General features: G+C 44.3%; 2 protein-coding genes and 1 non-coding gene across 5 annotated transcripts in view; all 3 read left to right on the top strand.

The window, feature by feature from the left end:
• UBN2 (ubinuclein 2) overlaps window positions 1-1,003 on the top strand; it is a 42,647-nt gene extending 41,644 nt beyond the window's left edge. The window contains exon 17 of the mRNA XM_088532956.1: window positions 775-1,003. Within this exon, the coding sequence (XP_088389082.1) occupies window positions 775-824 (50 nt within the window). The 3' untranslated portion in view covers window positions 825-1,003. The remainder of the gene's footprint in view (window positions 1-774) is intronic.
• A 9,457-nt stretch (window positions 1,004-10,460) lies between these two features.
• TRNAR-CCU (transfer RNA arginine (anticodon CCU)) lies at window positions 10,461-10,533 on the top strand. Its single transcript has one exon. It is a non-coding gene; the product is annotated as a tRNA-Arg (tRNA).
• A 688-nt stretch (window positions 10,534-11,221) lies between these two features.
• LOC104566641 (putative RNA-binding protein Luc7-like 2) overlaps window positions 11,222-15,519 on the top strand; it is a 32,518-nt gene continuing 28,220 nt past the window's right edge. The window contains exons 1-2 of one of the 3 annotated variants that reach the window (XM_088532865.1): window positions 11,222-11,394; window positions 11,487-11,613. In XM_088532865.1, the coding sequence (XP_088388991.1) occupies window positions 11,257-11,394; window positions 11,487-11,613 (265 nt within the window). In that variant the 5' untranslated portion in view covers window positions 11,222-11,256. Of the gene's footprint in view, window positions 11,395-11,486; window positions 11,614-13,908; window positions 14,095-15,519 lie in introns of those variants that run through there. The other 2 variants (XM_088532863.1, XM_088532864.1) reach the window with 2 other exon arrangements.

The raw sequence follows: 15,519 nt of genomic DNA, 5'->3' as shown, positions 1-15,519 counted from the left end.
TTCAATAACAGGGCAAAGAAAGCTCAATAAATCTCACAGTAATGCTTTACTTGCAGTGATTTGGGAAATCCAAGCCTCTAATCTCAACTAGCAGAAGACTATTACTTCATAGTAACTAAGCTGATTATTTTTTACAACCTGTATGAAGGCTGTATTGTGGCTGTAAAAGCTTCTTGATATTTCTCCTAAGTTTTTTTATGCTTGTGTGAGCAATGTGATGGTTTCCTAATGGAAGATATGTCTTCCCTGAAAACTGTATTCTTAACAAAAATACATATTTTGTGAGTACTTGGAATAGGATATTTCCTTTTCCTGTTTGTGAACCTGAAAGCTGAAAAATTATCCTATAGTTTCAGAAGACAGTGTAATTCAGTGTGCTCTTTGCCTATCTGTAGGATTTTTTTTAGCCAGATATGGGAACAGGAGAGGTACCTGTGACTTGGAAGGTTCCTCATCCTCTTGGAGTACTCAGCTGCCAGAACTGGCAGATGCCGTTCTAAGAGGATTTGAGAACGGATTGCCTCTATCTGGTATTATCTTTAATCTTTTTGTGAGAGTACCGCTTCAAAAACTTTTATTAGTGTTGTTTTTGCTGTGTAGTGTTTTAAATGCAACTTCTCTTTTAGAGAGATGGTACGTTATAGGAGTGGTCTTTCTGATACTGCTAAAGCTAGTTATGCTAAGTAACCCCGCCACCCACTTTATGTTGGAAGATGGAGGGAAAAAAATCACTCATGACTTTATTTTTCCCCTTTTTCTGTCTCTAAACTACAGATGGAGGCCAAAGTAAAGGGGACACTAAGGTACAGCGGAAAAACCAGTGACTTCTGGACAAGCAAGGGAGTTGAAGCAGTTCTGGTTGGCTGACAGAATGTGCCCAGTTGGGAAAGTGCTTATGGTCACAGAGCTGCTGTTTCTGTCGATGTTTACATATTCTGATCCCAAGCACTGTGGTGAGAGGAAGAAGAAAGAAAACAATACTTGATCAAACAGAGAAGGAAAAGGGGGACTGGTCCTCCTGGTCATGCAGACTGGTTGTAGTTTTGTTCTTGCCTAAAAAAAAAAAAAAAAAAAATCTTATCTGCTCTGATTGGCTTTTTTAAAAAAAAAAAAAATTGGTTGTCAAACCCACAGCAGCACAAACATATTTTCTGTGTGATGTCCAATGGAAAGTTGAAAGCATGAGAGGAGCTACAATAGGCTTCATCCATTGTGTGAGGTGGAGTTGTCCACTTAGTTTCCTTAAGTGCCCAGCATAAAGTTCTATGTAGGTCCTGAGTGTACCATGTGTTTGCGGACCAAAGGATATATAGAGTAGAGGTGGTGTCGGGATACTTTGGGTTATATTGAAAACCTTACACAGATACAGAGTTTCTGATATGGGCATTTTTCCAGCTTTTATAAGGCTTTTTGGCTTTAGGGAGCCTACATATATATGCAGTCTCATTAGTCCCAGAGAGTTGTCTTCTGGGATCTCCTGGTATGTGAAATGTAAGAGACAGACTACTGGGAAACCTCTTGCTCCTTGCTTTTGTTTGTTTATTAACACAATTCTTATTTAAGAGAAGAGGGGAGTGGAAATTTTTCATCTTACGTAAAAAGGAAATTTACATTTTATTGGTCAGACTAGTATTTCTTCCCTGTTCCCCTCCCTCTTTTTTTTTTTTTTTTTTTTTTTTTTTTTTTAAGGCACACTATGGTATTTTAGTTCTTTTGCTTGGTTCTGCTTTGCCTTGTGCCTATCTGCTACTAAAATGAAGTCATGCCCTATCACATACTTTATAAAACATGATCAAAATTTTCACCCACTCTCGATCTTCCTCATCTTTCATCTAACTTCTCCCAGAAGCCATGCATTATATAGATCTGCTAGTCAAGGAAAGCTGGATGTGACTTATTCCAGAGCCAGGTTAAGGCTCTTCAGGCATTAGCCAAAGAGGAGTCGTTCAAGAGCGACCAGAGGTGCCTTCTCTTCTAGGGGCTGTGTGGGTTGTCTCAAGCATTTCCAGCCCCTGCTGGCCTGGGGAGTTCCTGACCTGAACTCTTCCTTACATAGTAGCACAAGACTGCAAAACTGGCTTTCCTCTTTCTTTTTTTTTTTTTTTCAATAGCAATACATTGACTGGTTCATTTGTAAGGTTAGGAAATATCCAGCACATATTGCACTTTTGACACTAGGACAGAACTTTACTGTGGAGTCCCATGTGTTGTCAAATAAAAGATGAAAATGGCAAACTAAAGTAATGAGGGGAAAAAAGGAGCAGTTAAAATCATGATGCCCTTCTCCTTCAACCCTGAAACATTCCTTTGATCAGAAATGCAGAAGTTCCTAGTAGCTACTCTTTGCAGTAGCTTAAACTGAGATTGAAACCAGTGGCTAACAGTTGTCTCGCTTTCCAGAGACCGACTTTGATTCGTGGATACTGAATCTTCAATGCTCTTTGCTAGATTAACTTACAGCTTTCAGTTTTCTCTTGTGTGATTTTTTTCCTAGACAATACAACAATTTTCTTTTCTATTTAGAGCTCATTTTAATTTTATATAAATATATATAACATGAATTTAAAATAATATATATTGTATATTTAGTATAAAATGTTGGGTTGAGCTCAGCAATAAATGTTTTTGCACAACACTTCTGTGAAAGACAGATTGAATTAAAATAAGATGCATTAGTTCATGAATTTCATTCTGTAGCATCAGCCAAACTGCATGCTTTTTAGCTAATGTTTTGTATGTGACATGTTGATTAGATAAGCTTACATCTCAATCATCAAGGTTTAGAGTTGAAACATAGCTGTGCAGACCCTGGCATTATTAATCTGATACAAATTCAACAGAACAGAATACAGATTTTATCTGATACTTTTTTTTTCTTCAGGAAGGGTTGAAGGAAGAAAATTTGATGCCAAACAATTCTGGCAGGATGTTAATTCTCTGAACTTCATCAAGTTTCAGAACTTTCCAAATAATGCATGTAGCTAGGGAAGTTGCACCAGGCAGCAATACCTTTAAAAGACCCTGTCCAAAGACTTCTACCTCTTCTACATTTTCTTCATCAAGGCATCTCATTCAAATTATTACTGTCTTTGTCTTTTATATTTGTAAAAGAAATTTGAGATCTGGGGATTTGGAAGTCCTTTAATTGCTGAACAAACATCCTTTCAGCATCTCTTCCTGGAAGTATGATCCTCCTTCTGTGGAGGAGTATCCTCTCTCAACCTTAAGAAGATGGGGAGTAGATCAGACTCTGCAGCCTGTGGAACTTCTCTAATAGACTTGGGAAACAGGTAAATTAACAGTTACTGTGAAATTAGGCTATAGGATGATGAACATGAATAAAATTATATATTCTTCATGAAGCCAGGTCAAACAGTCACCCAAGGGTAATTCTCATTCATAATCCTGAGTGTCTTTGGAATCAGCAACACGGTGATGAAAGGGCTGCTTATTCCTTTTTCCCTCTTCTCCCTTGAGATTTAAACCTAGCCAAAGCCAAATCAAAGGAATTAATAGGCTGGCTCCTGGATGTTTTGCAAGTAGCATAAATAGGATGAAAAGTGAAAGATGTCTGCAACATCCCTGTGCAAAATTAGGTTAATACTTCACTACTTCCTGTACAGCAGTTCTTCTAAAGACAGGTTTTTTCCCCAGGTTTTTACTACTTTTCAAGGGCCTTCAGTAATAAAACTGTAGTTGTACATACTAAATAACCCTCAGTATTCACAAGCAATAAAGCCAGGAAGAGCTGTCTTTCTAGGCAGCAGGGCTGAACTTGGTTTGGGGACTGTATATGAGCTATGGTGTCAGGCTCACTGTGAGCCCCAACCAGACGCAAGCAATAATTTCAAACACAGGTTTTAGATGTTAAAACCTTCCCAGTGATATTTTCTGCTATGTGATCCAAACCCCCAAAAGTTATTGTAGCTGTTTTAAATCTTTTGAGACATTTGTGATATAAGTAAAAAGGAGGCAGGTAAGATGAAAAACAGGCTGCAAAATTTTTGATGACTTGGGCTGTAACTGCAGTGTTCTCTCCCTCTAAGAAAGATGGTAATGGCCTAAATTTTGTCCACTTTGTCCAGTTTTCTCTGTTAATTCAAGATATGTGGCTAAAACTGAATAACTCAGTCACAAGTGTGGATGCTGTGGGTTTTACATCTGTTTTCTGCTAATCAGAAGTAACTTTAAATTGTCTGGGTTCTGTGTCTTGTTTGAATCCAATCCAAGTTCTCATGCACATGTTTGGGGCTGGAGCAGGTGCCAAGAGCCTGTTGCCTCCCTGCTGTCCCATCACCTGACCCTTCCTCCACAGTCCTTCTCCACTTGGTCCAAGAGCCTTGAGGACGTGAAAACAGAAATTCTGCAACTCTCCCAAGCTGCCATCAGTTGTGTGAACCATTAACCCTCTGGGAGTCATGTTGGACTCCAACTAACTTTATCACATTTGCTGCTACATTCGTAAAATGAACTTTTGGCTGTATTTATTAGCAAAGTTTAATCTAGTTTACAGTTTTAATTTTTTTTAGTAGTTTTTGCCCACAGATGGATTAGAAGTGTTGGTGTTTGGGGTTTTCTTTGTTCGTTTGGTTTGGGTGAATTGCTAAAGGCACAGTGGTCCCTCTGCTGTTTTTGTGTTGGATTTTTTTGAAGATGGTATTGCAGGAAAACCTGCAGTCAAGCTAAGCTCTGGAAGGCTTCCTCCCACACCTCTAACTTCGATCTTTTGTTGAACTGGGGAGAATCACTAAAGGGACTCTTGCTTTTTGTATGTTTGTTTGTTTTCATGAAATGAACCAGAAGGTGAAAGCAGTAGATAAATGACTGATTAATTAACACTTTATGCAATTTTAATTTTATAGAAATTAAAAGTTATTAGACTTCTGATTGGTCCTAGCTCTGGTGGAATGGCTGTTACCCTCCATGACTTACTTGATTCAGGCCTTTGTCCTTTGTTTAAGTGCCTTTTTATTTTATTTCCCCACCCTTTTTAAACTGTTCTCAGAGATCCTGAAGTGCTGGAAAGCATTTTGGAAGAAAAAAATCTTAAGCTTGCCAAGATGGCTTTATGCTGTTATACTATTTTTTCCTTTTGTAATATGTGTAATGTGCGTGTAACTTCATAGCTGCTGTACCATGGCATTTGTTCTGTATGCTTGTGCTTTTTCTCACACTCGCACACAAACCAGTATTCCTGAGAATCCTGTTTCTTTCTATGTTCTGGCTGTGTTGAACTGTTTTACTTGCAAAAAGTGAACATTTGGGGAAAGAAGGCAACATAATAAAAGGGATGTGTGTGTGTGATTGTGTGTAAACGCATATGGGAGAAAGGAGGTGGTTAATGGGAAAGAAACATTTTGCATTTTCCTCTTGAAGGTTTTAAATTTGAATTTAATTAGATCATAAACAAAACATGGAACCTGTCTGGATATCTTGTTAGTACTGGACTGCTTCACACAATTACTGAGTTTGCAAAGGCATGCAGCTGACATAAATGTGAACAGGAAAAAGAAAAGGTTAAAATAGCAGCTTCCAGCAAGTCTGAGTTGTGATGAACTGCAAGGGATCTTGCGTGTGGCTTGTTATATAGCCTGATGAGTTATTGCAAAGATTCCCGCTTTTGACGAAGTTGTCACTTCCTGTCATACAACATATGTAAGAAGCTCTATATACCCTGTTAGAGTAGAGCTGCTAATTGAAATTAAAGTTGCCTGTGCTTCACAAGCTGCCTAAATCATGTACCATAAAAAGTACTTTTCTAGTTCTGCCTTTTCTTTTAATGAGTTCTGATTAATGGTTCATTCTGCTGAAGCAATGATCAGTAAGTTCATGTATTGTCAGCTGCAAGTGAACTGTCAAAATACCATTTATGCTTGTTTCTTTGTTCTCTTGACAAAATTAGCTATCTGCAGTGGATCTAGCGATTTTAGCAGTTGTGCTGAGGATGTGTCTAGGTTATGGTTACTGCAAACGGACATACCTGAAATCAGCAATTCATGTGTTGATCAGCACTAAACTTAGGACACAAATAGCATCACTGGGCTGTGCTGGTTCTGTGAGGTGCTTCCACTGGGCAAGATCTAATTTTGAATTGTATTGTGAAAAGTAGATATTTATCTCTTCAGAAACTGCAGTAGGAATGGCATGCAAAGCTTTTTCCTAATTAGGTGGAAAGCTCATCTGTAGAGCAATAAATAAGATACTGATACAGCAAGTGTTCCTTGGGCAAAAAAAAAATAGCCTGTTTCAGTTCTTAGCTCATCTTAATGCAATTAAATGAATCTGTAAACTAGGCTATAAGCAGATAGTCTTTCCTACTCTACTGGTGCCAGTCAGAGCTCGTACTGTTGCTGGCAGCTTGGCCAGTGGAAGTAATTGGAGCGCTTCCTACCTACTTCAGCAGTTAGCCTGGCAGTAAACTGAGCTAATGTGGCTTTTTCAGTGCTGTTTGATTCATTTGAGGCACCCCTGCTCCCTTATCTTTGGCTGAATTGGGAGATAAGAAAGCTATGACTGGTGATGAGTGCTGACTGTTGCAATGTTTTTAACAGGTGTGGCTATGCTCAGAAATCACTGTCCATTTAAGTAATAACTACCGATGTTAAGCAGCCAGAAGTAGGCTTGCTGGGCTACTGGAGAAAAATAATAATAAGTCATGTAGAAGAATATTCTTGTTGCAGAAACTTCTGGAGTAGCCTGATCGTTCTTTTCCTATGATCCAGTGACCCCTCGCTGCTGTATTATAGCCTTTTGGGGCCACAGAAAGTCCTGTTGCTGCTATAAGTTATGCTGAGAGATCAGCATGGCCTGAAACTAACCCAAAATTGGGGAAATGCAGTGATTCCCTACAGCCAGTTTTGCACACTCCTTGTAAATGATGCTGTAGTAATCTTGTCAGGAGTCAAGGAAAATGGTCTGTTTTTTGTAGCCAGCTTGACAGTTATAATTTACTACAGAGCAACTCTGGAAAAGAATTGGGTTTTTGTGTTTTGTAAATTTAAAATGAATTTCAGTCTCATTTTCCTTGCAAACTTTTCTTGCTTATGTAATAATCATTACCTAATGCATTTATAGTGAAGTAATCCTAAACAAATAGGTTTCGCTACCTTTTGACTTTTTTATAATGCTCAATACTACTGCTTCTTTGGCCCAACAGGGTGCGCAGATGTATATTGCCAGAAAATAGAGTAATGGTTGATACTGTTCAACACCAAGGGAAAGGAGATGAGAACACCACCCAATACCAGCCAGGAGGTACCACGAGCTATAAGCCAAAACAAGTAGTTGTGGAGGCAGCCAGAGCTGTTTTGAGACTGACCAGATTTCATCAGTGGGCAGGGAATGGGAGAAGAAACATTTCTTTGTTCTCCACTTTTTTTTTTTTTTCCCAGATAAGGCCTTAGTTTGATCAGTAGTCACTAATTTCGACTATGCAGATAAGTATTCTTTACATGTCTCAGTGTTAAATGCGCTCCTTCCCCCAGCTACCCCTTTTAACACATGTTGAAGTTTTACCCAAAGAAAATAGAATATTTTTGAGTGTCTGTACTGCAGAACTGTTTTTTGCTAACCTGAAGAAAGAAAATTGTATTTTGAGAGAAACCCTTACCCTGGTGCAGCACCCAGTGTCAAAAGTGTCATGAAACTGCTTTAAGAGGGAAGCTAATTTGACTTTGTGACAAGTTTTAGTCTAAGCTTTTAGAATATTCAGCTCTAAAAATTGGTTTAAGAAACCACAGAATTTTTTTAATGTATAGATTGGTTTTGGGGAGAAGCTACTGAGAGAGACATCCTGTGTTCCTTCCAGTATCAGAAGTATATTCAGTCAATTCCTTACTTAAATGAAGTTTCTTCTAAACAAGGGGAGGTATTAGCTGCATAGTAGCTGAATCTCTAACTAAAATTGAATTGAGATTTACCCATGTATTTCTCACTGACATTTTAGCCTTGTATGTAATTCTAAAAGAACAATTTAGCTCAGAGGTGAGAACTGTAGTATGTGTGTGTTATTGCAGTAATTCCATCCTGTAGCAATTAGTACCATGTTCTTGCATAGCTCTCAAGATCCATACTGGAAATAGATGGAGGAAAAAAATATATTTTTGGACTACTGTTAAAAAAAAAATTACAAAATTCATTACTCTTTCCTCCCAAGTCTACTGAACAGTGTTATATTTTAGCAGTTAAAGTAGTGCCCTTGTTATGTGATTTGTCTCTTGTAGTCTTTTCTTGAGGGAGGGTTAGAAGCATTTCATGAGTAATCTGTAAAATTTTTGCATTTTCTAGCTTGTAAGTCAGGTGCTTGTAACAAGGCATCAGTGTGATTATAACCTCTACAGATACGAAAGCCCTGCGTTAAGAATATTTCACTGAAAGAGAAAATAAACAGGCGTGGGTGTGAGTCCCTTTGGCTCTGCCTGGGGAAGAGGCTCACTCAAGAACGGAGCTTCCAGACACGCCTGCCTGCACTGCTACTCATAGGCAGGATCACCCAGTGACAGAGTTTCGGCCTCGGTATCCTTTGTTTGTTGTCACGGTTAGTGTGTATGTTGTTAAGAACCTTGAAAATAGCTGCATTCTTGCTGGCTGGCTGGTGATGAGAACGAATGAGGCCATGTACAGTGATGGGCTGGGAAAGACAGATGTGCAGAGTTTTTTTTGCCTTTTAGTGCGCATCTTGGAACACATAATGGCCACATGTTTGTTACAAACGAGCACTTGGTGACAGCTACGATTCTGGGTAGTCTCGGTGTCAAAACAAAGGAATGCACAGCTACCATGCAATGGCAAACCTGTCTGAGTCGGTGATTCTGTAGTGCTGCTTTATTTAGTCCATCGTGCATTTGTATGAGGTCACCTTGCCACTTTCAATGCGTGCTTGTTTCAAAGCATACAGAGCTTAGCGGCAGAGAGGATTCGAACAGCTGTGTGCTCGCTCGGGCTCTCCAGAGTACTCCCATGTGAAATGCTCCCCTCTTGCAACAACACAGCTGAACAACCAAATACAGCTACATCCGGGTGACTAGCACCGCTTTCCTTTGGGTTTTTAGGGAGATGTGTTCCACTAACTTCAAAGGTTACTGTATTTTAAATGTGATTTAATTTCTTTCCTCTCTTCTTATAAAACTGGACCTGAACACAAGTTTTATGTTTTTTGGTTTTTTGGGTTTTTTGTAATAATCTCAGGACCTGAAAGATTGTAGCATTTAGTGTGTCTTAAAAATGATGTACTGTACCAGCCATGGATTTTTGTAAATACACCTGTTTCCCTCTTTTGTATTTTTCTTTTTTTTAAGTGTGTAAGGCTCTTTGACAGAGGAACTGGTGCCTGTTTAGTTTCCATCCTGAACTGAAGCAGGAAGTGGGGAAGCTGCTGCTGCAAAAGCCTGCACCAGTTCCAAATATTGGGTATATTGTTCTGATCAGTTTAATAGCTGCTAGTATATATGTATTTTTATCTTTTCATTCGGAAGCCAGTCTGAGTTCCTGTTGTGGCTAGCAGAGCCCTATCAGGGAGACTTGTATTGTTAAATCTATTTTGTTCAACTTCTCAATCTTTTCACTCCTTCGGATACCCAGGGTGATGATCCCTGACAATGTTTTGGTCCAAAAAGATGATTGCATGTGTACCCTGTGATTACGTAATGGTGTAATTCCTGCAGGCGATGCCTGTTTCCCCTGTTACAGAGATAACCTTCCCTTCCATTTTCCACTCGGAATTCTGAGAAGAGTGCTGCAAAGATTTTCTTATTATTTGTTTGTTTTAGCAGCAGCAGCAATCTTTGCTCCAGGATCCAAGCTGGCAGACCCCTGTTCTACAGCAAGAGCCTTACTCGATACGGTGTAGCTGTTGCCTGTCCTTGACTGCGACAGGCTTTTTTTCATGAGTGTTCTTTTCTTTTTTGTATGTGTCGTGTCCGTGCTCTATTAAATAAAGAGGAATGTACATATTAGCTGTGCCTCTGTAATTTCACACCAAGGTTAAACACTTTTTTTTTTTCCAATCTGATGAAGGGTTTATCATTAACTTTTTGGGGGCGGCTTCTTTAGGGAGAGAGGAGGGAGGAGAAATGAATACTCTTTTTTTTTTTTTGGAGTATATGTATTTTTTTCTTTTTTGTTTTATGTTACGCTGCCAAAAAAAAATAATTTAAAAAAATAATATTAAAAAAACGGGGATAAAAGCTCCTGTCGCTCATTTAAGGCGCGGCCAGGCCCCGCCGCCCCCGCCTTTGCTGCGAGGAACTACTCTACCCAGCAGCCCCTGCACGACCCCCCCCCCCCCCACCGGGAGGGAGAGGTCCCAGGAGGCTTCGCGGCACCATCCCTCGCTCCGCCAGCCGCGGCGCGGAGCTGCTGTCCCATGGGGAAGTTCGAATGCAGAACAATGGGGTCCATATAAGGGAAAGGGGGCGGGGATATTCGATAAGTAGGGGCGTGGAACATTCGTGCTCGTGGGAGCCCCAGTGGCCTAATGGATAAGGCATTGGCCTCCTAAGCCAGGGATTGTGGGTTCGAGTCCCATCTGGGGTGATGCTTCTTTTTGCTTCCTGCCGCCTGCTCTTTTGACCCCTAGGACGGCGAGACGGGACCTTCCGCGCGGAGACGGCGCTCGGGGAGAGACTGGCAGGGTCGCGGCAGCCCGAGCCTGGCCCCGTGGGACTCCCGTTCGCGGCGTTTGACACTGTGATTAACGAGGCGGCTGTTTGCCTTTGTTCTGCTTTGTTTTGTTTTGCTTTCCCCCCGACCTTGGCCAGGGGGAGTCCTGTCTTTCTGAAGCTGAACGACGTTAAGCCCTGCGTGTGCAGCCCGATCAAATTCGCAAATAAAACTTCAAAGGCGCAGACTTTGAGACTAGAATAGCTGGGAGTTCCTTCCAAAGCTTCTTGCGTTACTTTTGTTTGTTTTGCATTCTTTTGTTTTCATTTTTACAAGGAAATAAAAGTCTTTGGAACACGCCACGGATCCTGCGGGCGCTGCCCCCTCCCGCCAAACGGGCTACGCGCGCTTCCTCCGCTCGACGATCGACCCAAGAAGAGGCGGGAGGGGTCGCGATCGCGGGACTCGGCGCTCGATAGCTTGTCCCGGCCGCCCGAGCCGTTGGCCACCGCCCCGCGACCCCCCCGCTCCCGCGAGATGCGGCTGGGGGCGCGAGGGCTGCAGCGGCGCCCTCCGCCCCGCTTCCCTATTGGCTGGCGCGGCGAGGCGGCGGCGCCCCGATTGGCAGAGGGCAGGCGCGGGCGGGAGCGGCGGAAGATGGCGGCGCTGGGCCCGCCGCTGCGCACCTTGCGCGGCCTCCTGCGGGAGCTGCGCCACGCGAGCGCGCGCGCGGGCCGCCCCTACCGCGACACGCCCGCCTACCGGCACGTCATGGCGGCCTTCCGCGCCCACCGGGTACGGCGCGGGCTGCCCCGCCGCCCCCTCGTGTGTCTGGCGGCCGCGCAGCGCGGGAGCGCGTCCAAGTCTCTGTCCCCTCCTCTCTGCAGGTGACGAGCGAGAAGCTCTGCCGGGCCCAGCAGGAGCTGCACTTCCAGGCGGCCACGTACCTGTGCCTGCTGCGCAGCGTGCGGGAGCACCTGGCCCTTCACCACGAGTACCACGGCAAGGGGGAGCGCTCGCCCGACGAGGTGGCAGGGCTCGTGGGCTTCAGGCTGCCGCAGCAGCCCGGAGGAAAGGGCTGGGATTCATAGGAGCGCAGGCGCTCAGGAGGCCCCCGCGTGAGGACTTCACAACGGCTGTTACGTGTGCTATTTATCTGTGAATAAAGGTGCTAGGCAGTGTGGAAACTGCCTAGCTTTCTAGCTTACGCTTTCTCTTGGTTTTAGGTGAGCTTCAAATAATCCATAATGGGAAATCCCTCTCTACTGACCAAGCACACCCAACCCACCACTAGATCTGAGTATCTGGTGTGACAGGCAACCTCCAGAAATGGAGGAGGGCTATGTACAAGGAGGAAAAAAATGCTTTTGAAAAAAATGATTTCTCTAAACAATTTTGATAAATGCAAAGGTAAGAGGATCTGTGTGTCGCCTGTGGGATTTTTCTGTCACGTTCTCTGTGTAGCAATCCTTCCATTTTTTTCCAAGAGTAAAATGCCTTTCCTTGAAGGTGCTAGCAGATCTCTTTGTCTTGAAGATTGTTTTCTGTAGTAGTGAACTAGTGATTAATAGTTGAAAGCGAAAAGTACTGCTTAATGAATTACAAATTCCTGAGGGTTTAGGAATGGCTTACTCTAATACAGCAGGCTTCCTGTTCTAATACCTTGTGTGTTTTGGAAAGCATTTCTTTAAGCAATGAACTGAATGCTTGTGCTGTGGATTTTTGAAAAAATAAGGTTCTGTGGACTGCAAATTCTGGTAGTTTTTGCAGAATCCCACCAGGTGAACAGCAGTGGTGTTATTTTGAAAAAAATGTGATGGAAAAGTACCAATTTGTTAGTAGTTGACCTGATCAAAGTTGCTGGGAATCAGCATACCCAGAAAATTGGTAAAATATCTTTGATATTGTGAGATGCTTTACTTAAAAGTAATTGCTACATTCTGCCCTTCATCTTTCCAGTGGGCTGAAGTCCCTCGTCCAAAGCCTTGCGTTCCAGATGAAAATGCACAGCTTGCTGAAACCAAAAGCTGAAGTTTGGGTTGAGATACACAAGATGGAGCAATCTTTGCTCTTTAAAGAGTACCTAAAACTAAAGGTTTAATAGTTTGGGGATAAATGATGGCTAAACTTTCTCCATTTTTCCTAAAAAGAATAAGGTGTTAATAGAAATAAATTCAACTGCGATCTATTAGTGCTACATGCTCTGGATGTCCCTGCTTGAGCAGAGGGGTTGGACTAGATGATCTCTAGAGGTCCCTTCCGGCCTCAACCACTCTGTGATTCTGTAATTTCCACATGATGCAAAACAATACAGTGACTAACAAAAGACTACTTATATATTAAAGGATAAAATGTTTTGAATGGTTGAGGAACACTGAAGACTGTGTTTTGTTATTCCAGACTGTTTTTAAGCACTGCATCTTCTTTGCAAATTCTTGTTAAAGTCGGTTACTTTTGGCCGATTTTATAGGGTTTTTTGTTTTGTTTTGTAGGAGGTAATGTAAGGTAATCTTAATAAACCCAAGTGTTGAGCACCATGGGAATTGATCTCTGTTTTGCAATTGACTGCTTTTGGGCACTAGGTGGCAACACGGTGGTTACGAGGACAACCGCAAAACGCATGACTTAATTTCGCAACTTGCATCCTCCCCATTTTGTCTAACGGGTCTTGCTGTTCTGGAAACGTAACTGGATCCAACGAACAACAGTTCCTTCAGTTCTAAGGGCGGTTCTCTAAAAACTTGCTATTGTATTAGCTTTTCAGCGTCAACTGTAATGAAGCTGCTCCGTTTTAATCCCCGCCGACAGAGAGCGCCCAGGGACCCCGCCGGGCCGCGATGGCTGCGGCGCTGGGCCCGTGGGCCCTCGGCGGGGCCTGGCGGAGCTGCCCCGCTCCCTCGGCAGCGCCCGTCCTGCTCGGGTCGCGCCCCCCCGCCTTCGGGGCCGCCTAACGGCCGCGCCCGCCTCGGAGACCGGCGCGTCATGGCGGCACCGCGGGGCCGCCCAGCCAATTGGCGCACTTCTGGGGCGCAGCCAATGAGTGAGCCCGCCACGCCGCGCGTCACCGGCCGAACACCGCCCGCCGCGGCCAATGGGCGGACGCCAAAGCGTGTCGGCGCTGACGTCGCGCGGCGGACGGGAGGCGCAGGGCGCGTGCGCGCGGGTTTCCGTTACGGGCGGCGCGGGCGCGTGGCAGGCGCGAGGGGGACAGTGAGTAGGGGGGAGGGGGTGCCGAGCCCGAGCTGAGCCCGGCGCCGCGCGGCTTCTCCGCTCCGCCTGCCACCGGCAGCGCCCGCTTCTTCCCCCGCGGTGTTGGCGGAGCGGCTCCGCCCGGGCCCGCGGGTGACGCGAGCGGGAGGGCGGAGAGCCGGGCCTCGGGCCTTGTAGGCCGCTCTCGGCGTGACTCGGCCGGGCCGGTGCCCCACACGCTCAAAATGTCGGCGCAGGCCCAGATGCGCGCCATGCTGGACCAGCTCATGGGCACGTCCCGGGACGGTAAGTGCCCCTCCGACCGGCGTGGGGGAGGGGAGGCGCTGGGGCGGAGCCGTCGAGGCCGCTGCGGTCACGGCGGTGCCGGGCGGGGAGGCCCTCGGCGGTGGTTGCGCGGGCCCCGGGCCCGCTTTCTCCCCGCACCCCGCCGCCGGGGCGGGGCCTGCTGAGGTCGTAGGTCAGCGGCCGGGCCGGGGGGGTCCTGGGGCGCCGGATGGCGGCTCCCGCCTCGGGCCTGGCGGAGCTGCCGCCCGCGCGGGGCCGCTGCGGCTGTAGGAGGCCCCAACGCTGCGGCGTGGGAGCCGCTCCCGGGTCAGCGGCGGAACTGCGCCCCCCGAGGCACCCGCCCGCGCCCTGTCCTGCATCGCTCACCTCAGAGGGGAAACAGCAGTTTGTTTAGCTACAGCGAGAGCGAATGAAAAACAAAAGCAAAAAAAAAAAGCGGGGGGGGGGAACGAAATCCTCCACCTGCTTCAGTAGAGCGGTGGTGTTTTCACATTATTATAGTCTTGTCTCAAGTCTGACCCAAACCATCATTTCAGTCAGCAGGTGGGTATGGCCGTTACTTTCTGATAGAGAAAGTTTAACCAATTCAGAGAGAGAATTTAACCAGTTGAACTTTTAATAGAACAAAAAAGTAAAGTTAGCTAATCCAAGTGATTGATTTTTTTTAAAAAAAAAGCAAAGCTAAGATTTACACTTTAGCGGCAGTAATCTCAAGAAAGATACGCAAGATGTGCAGTAAGGCTTCACTTAACTTAAGGGTTTCAGTGGAATAATAACCTTTTTTTTTTTTTTTTTTTTTTTTTTTTTTTTTTTAGAAATTTTGAAACAGAGCATAGCGATTTGCATAAAAGTTTGAATTGATAGTGACCGTTAAATCCACAAACTTTAAGGACTGCATGAAAGGAGCTTTTCTTGTAATGCTGTCCAAACTATTTTATTTGTAAATGAGGGAATAGTGCACAGGAGAGGAGACTAATTAGAGACCTTCTGAATGTTTTGCATGTTGTACTAAGTCTTAGAAGCATGTAGTGGCATGTGTGCTTGCTGAACTTTGCACTGTATTAATGATTTTTCCTGTAGGTTATGTGAAGCAGGAGGTTACCTTTTTTTTTTTGTGTGTGTGTGTGTGTGTGCCAGTTGCTTGTTTGTACTCAGTGTGTTTTTTTGTTTGTTTTGTTTTTTTTCCCCTTTGGTTTTGTTTCCTCTTGTTTAGAATCTATGATTTTGCCTGTGTCACTAATTTGCACATACCTGGTATATCATGAGTGCTTTATGCTAAATAACTTTAATGAGGGGTGTGACAATCTCATTGAGTAAGTACTATTCTGTAGAGACTGCCTTCCGGCACAGGGCTGACTTGTGATAGAGCTTGCTGGATCCGACTCCGGGTGTTTGTGTCTGGGCTAGACGATTTTAAATACTTCC

The sequence above is a fragment of the Tinamus guttatus genome, unplaced genomic scaffold (assembly GCF_059628265.1).
Source record: "Tinamus guttatus ecotype Peru unplaced genomic scaffold, ASM5962826v1 Tinamus_guttatus_pri_ptg000472l, whole genome shotgun sequence".
NCBI lineage: Eukaryota > Metazoa > Chordata > Aves > Tinamiformes > Tinamidae > Tinamus > Tinamus guttatus.
Note: the sequence above shows the minus strand (reverse complement) of the source record. Positions and strands in the feature narration are given on the sequence as shown.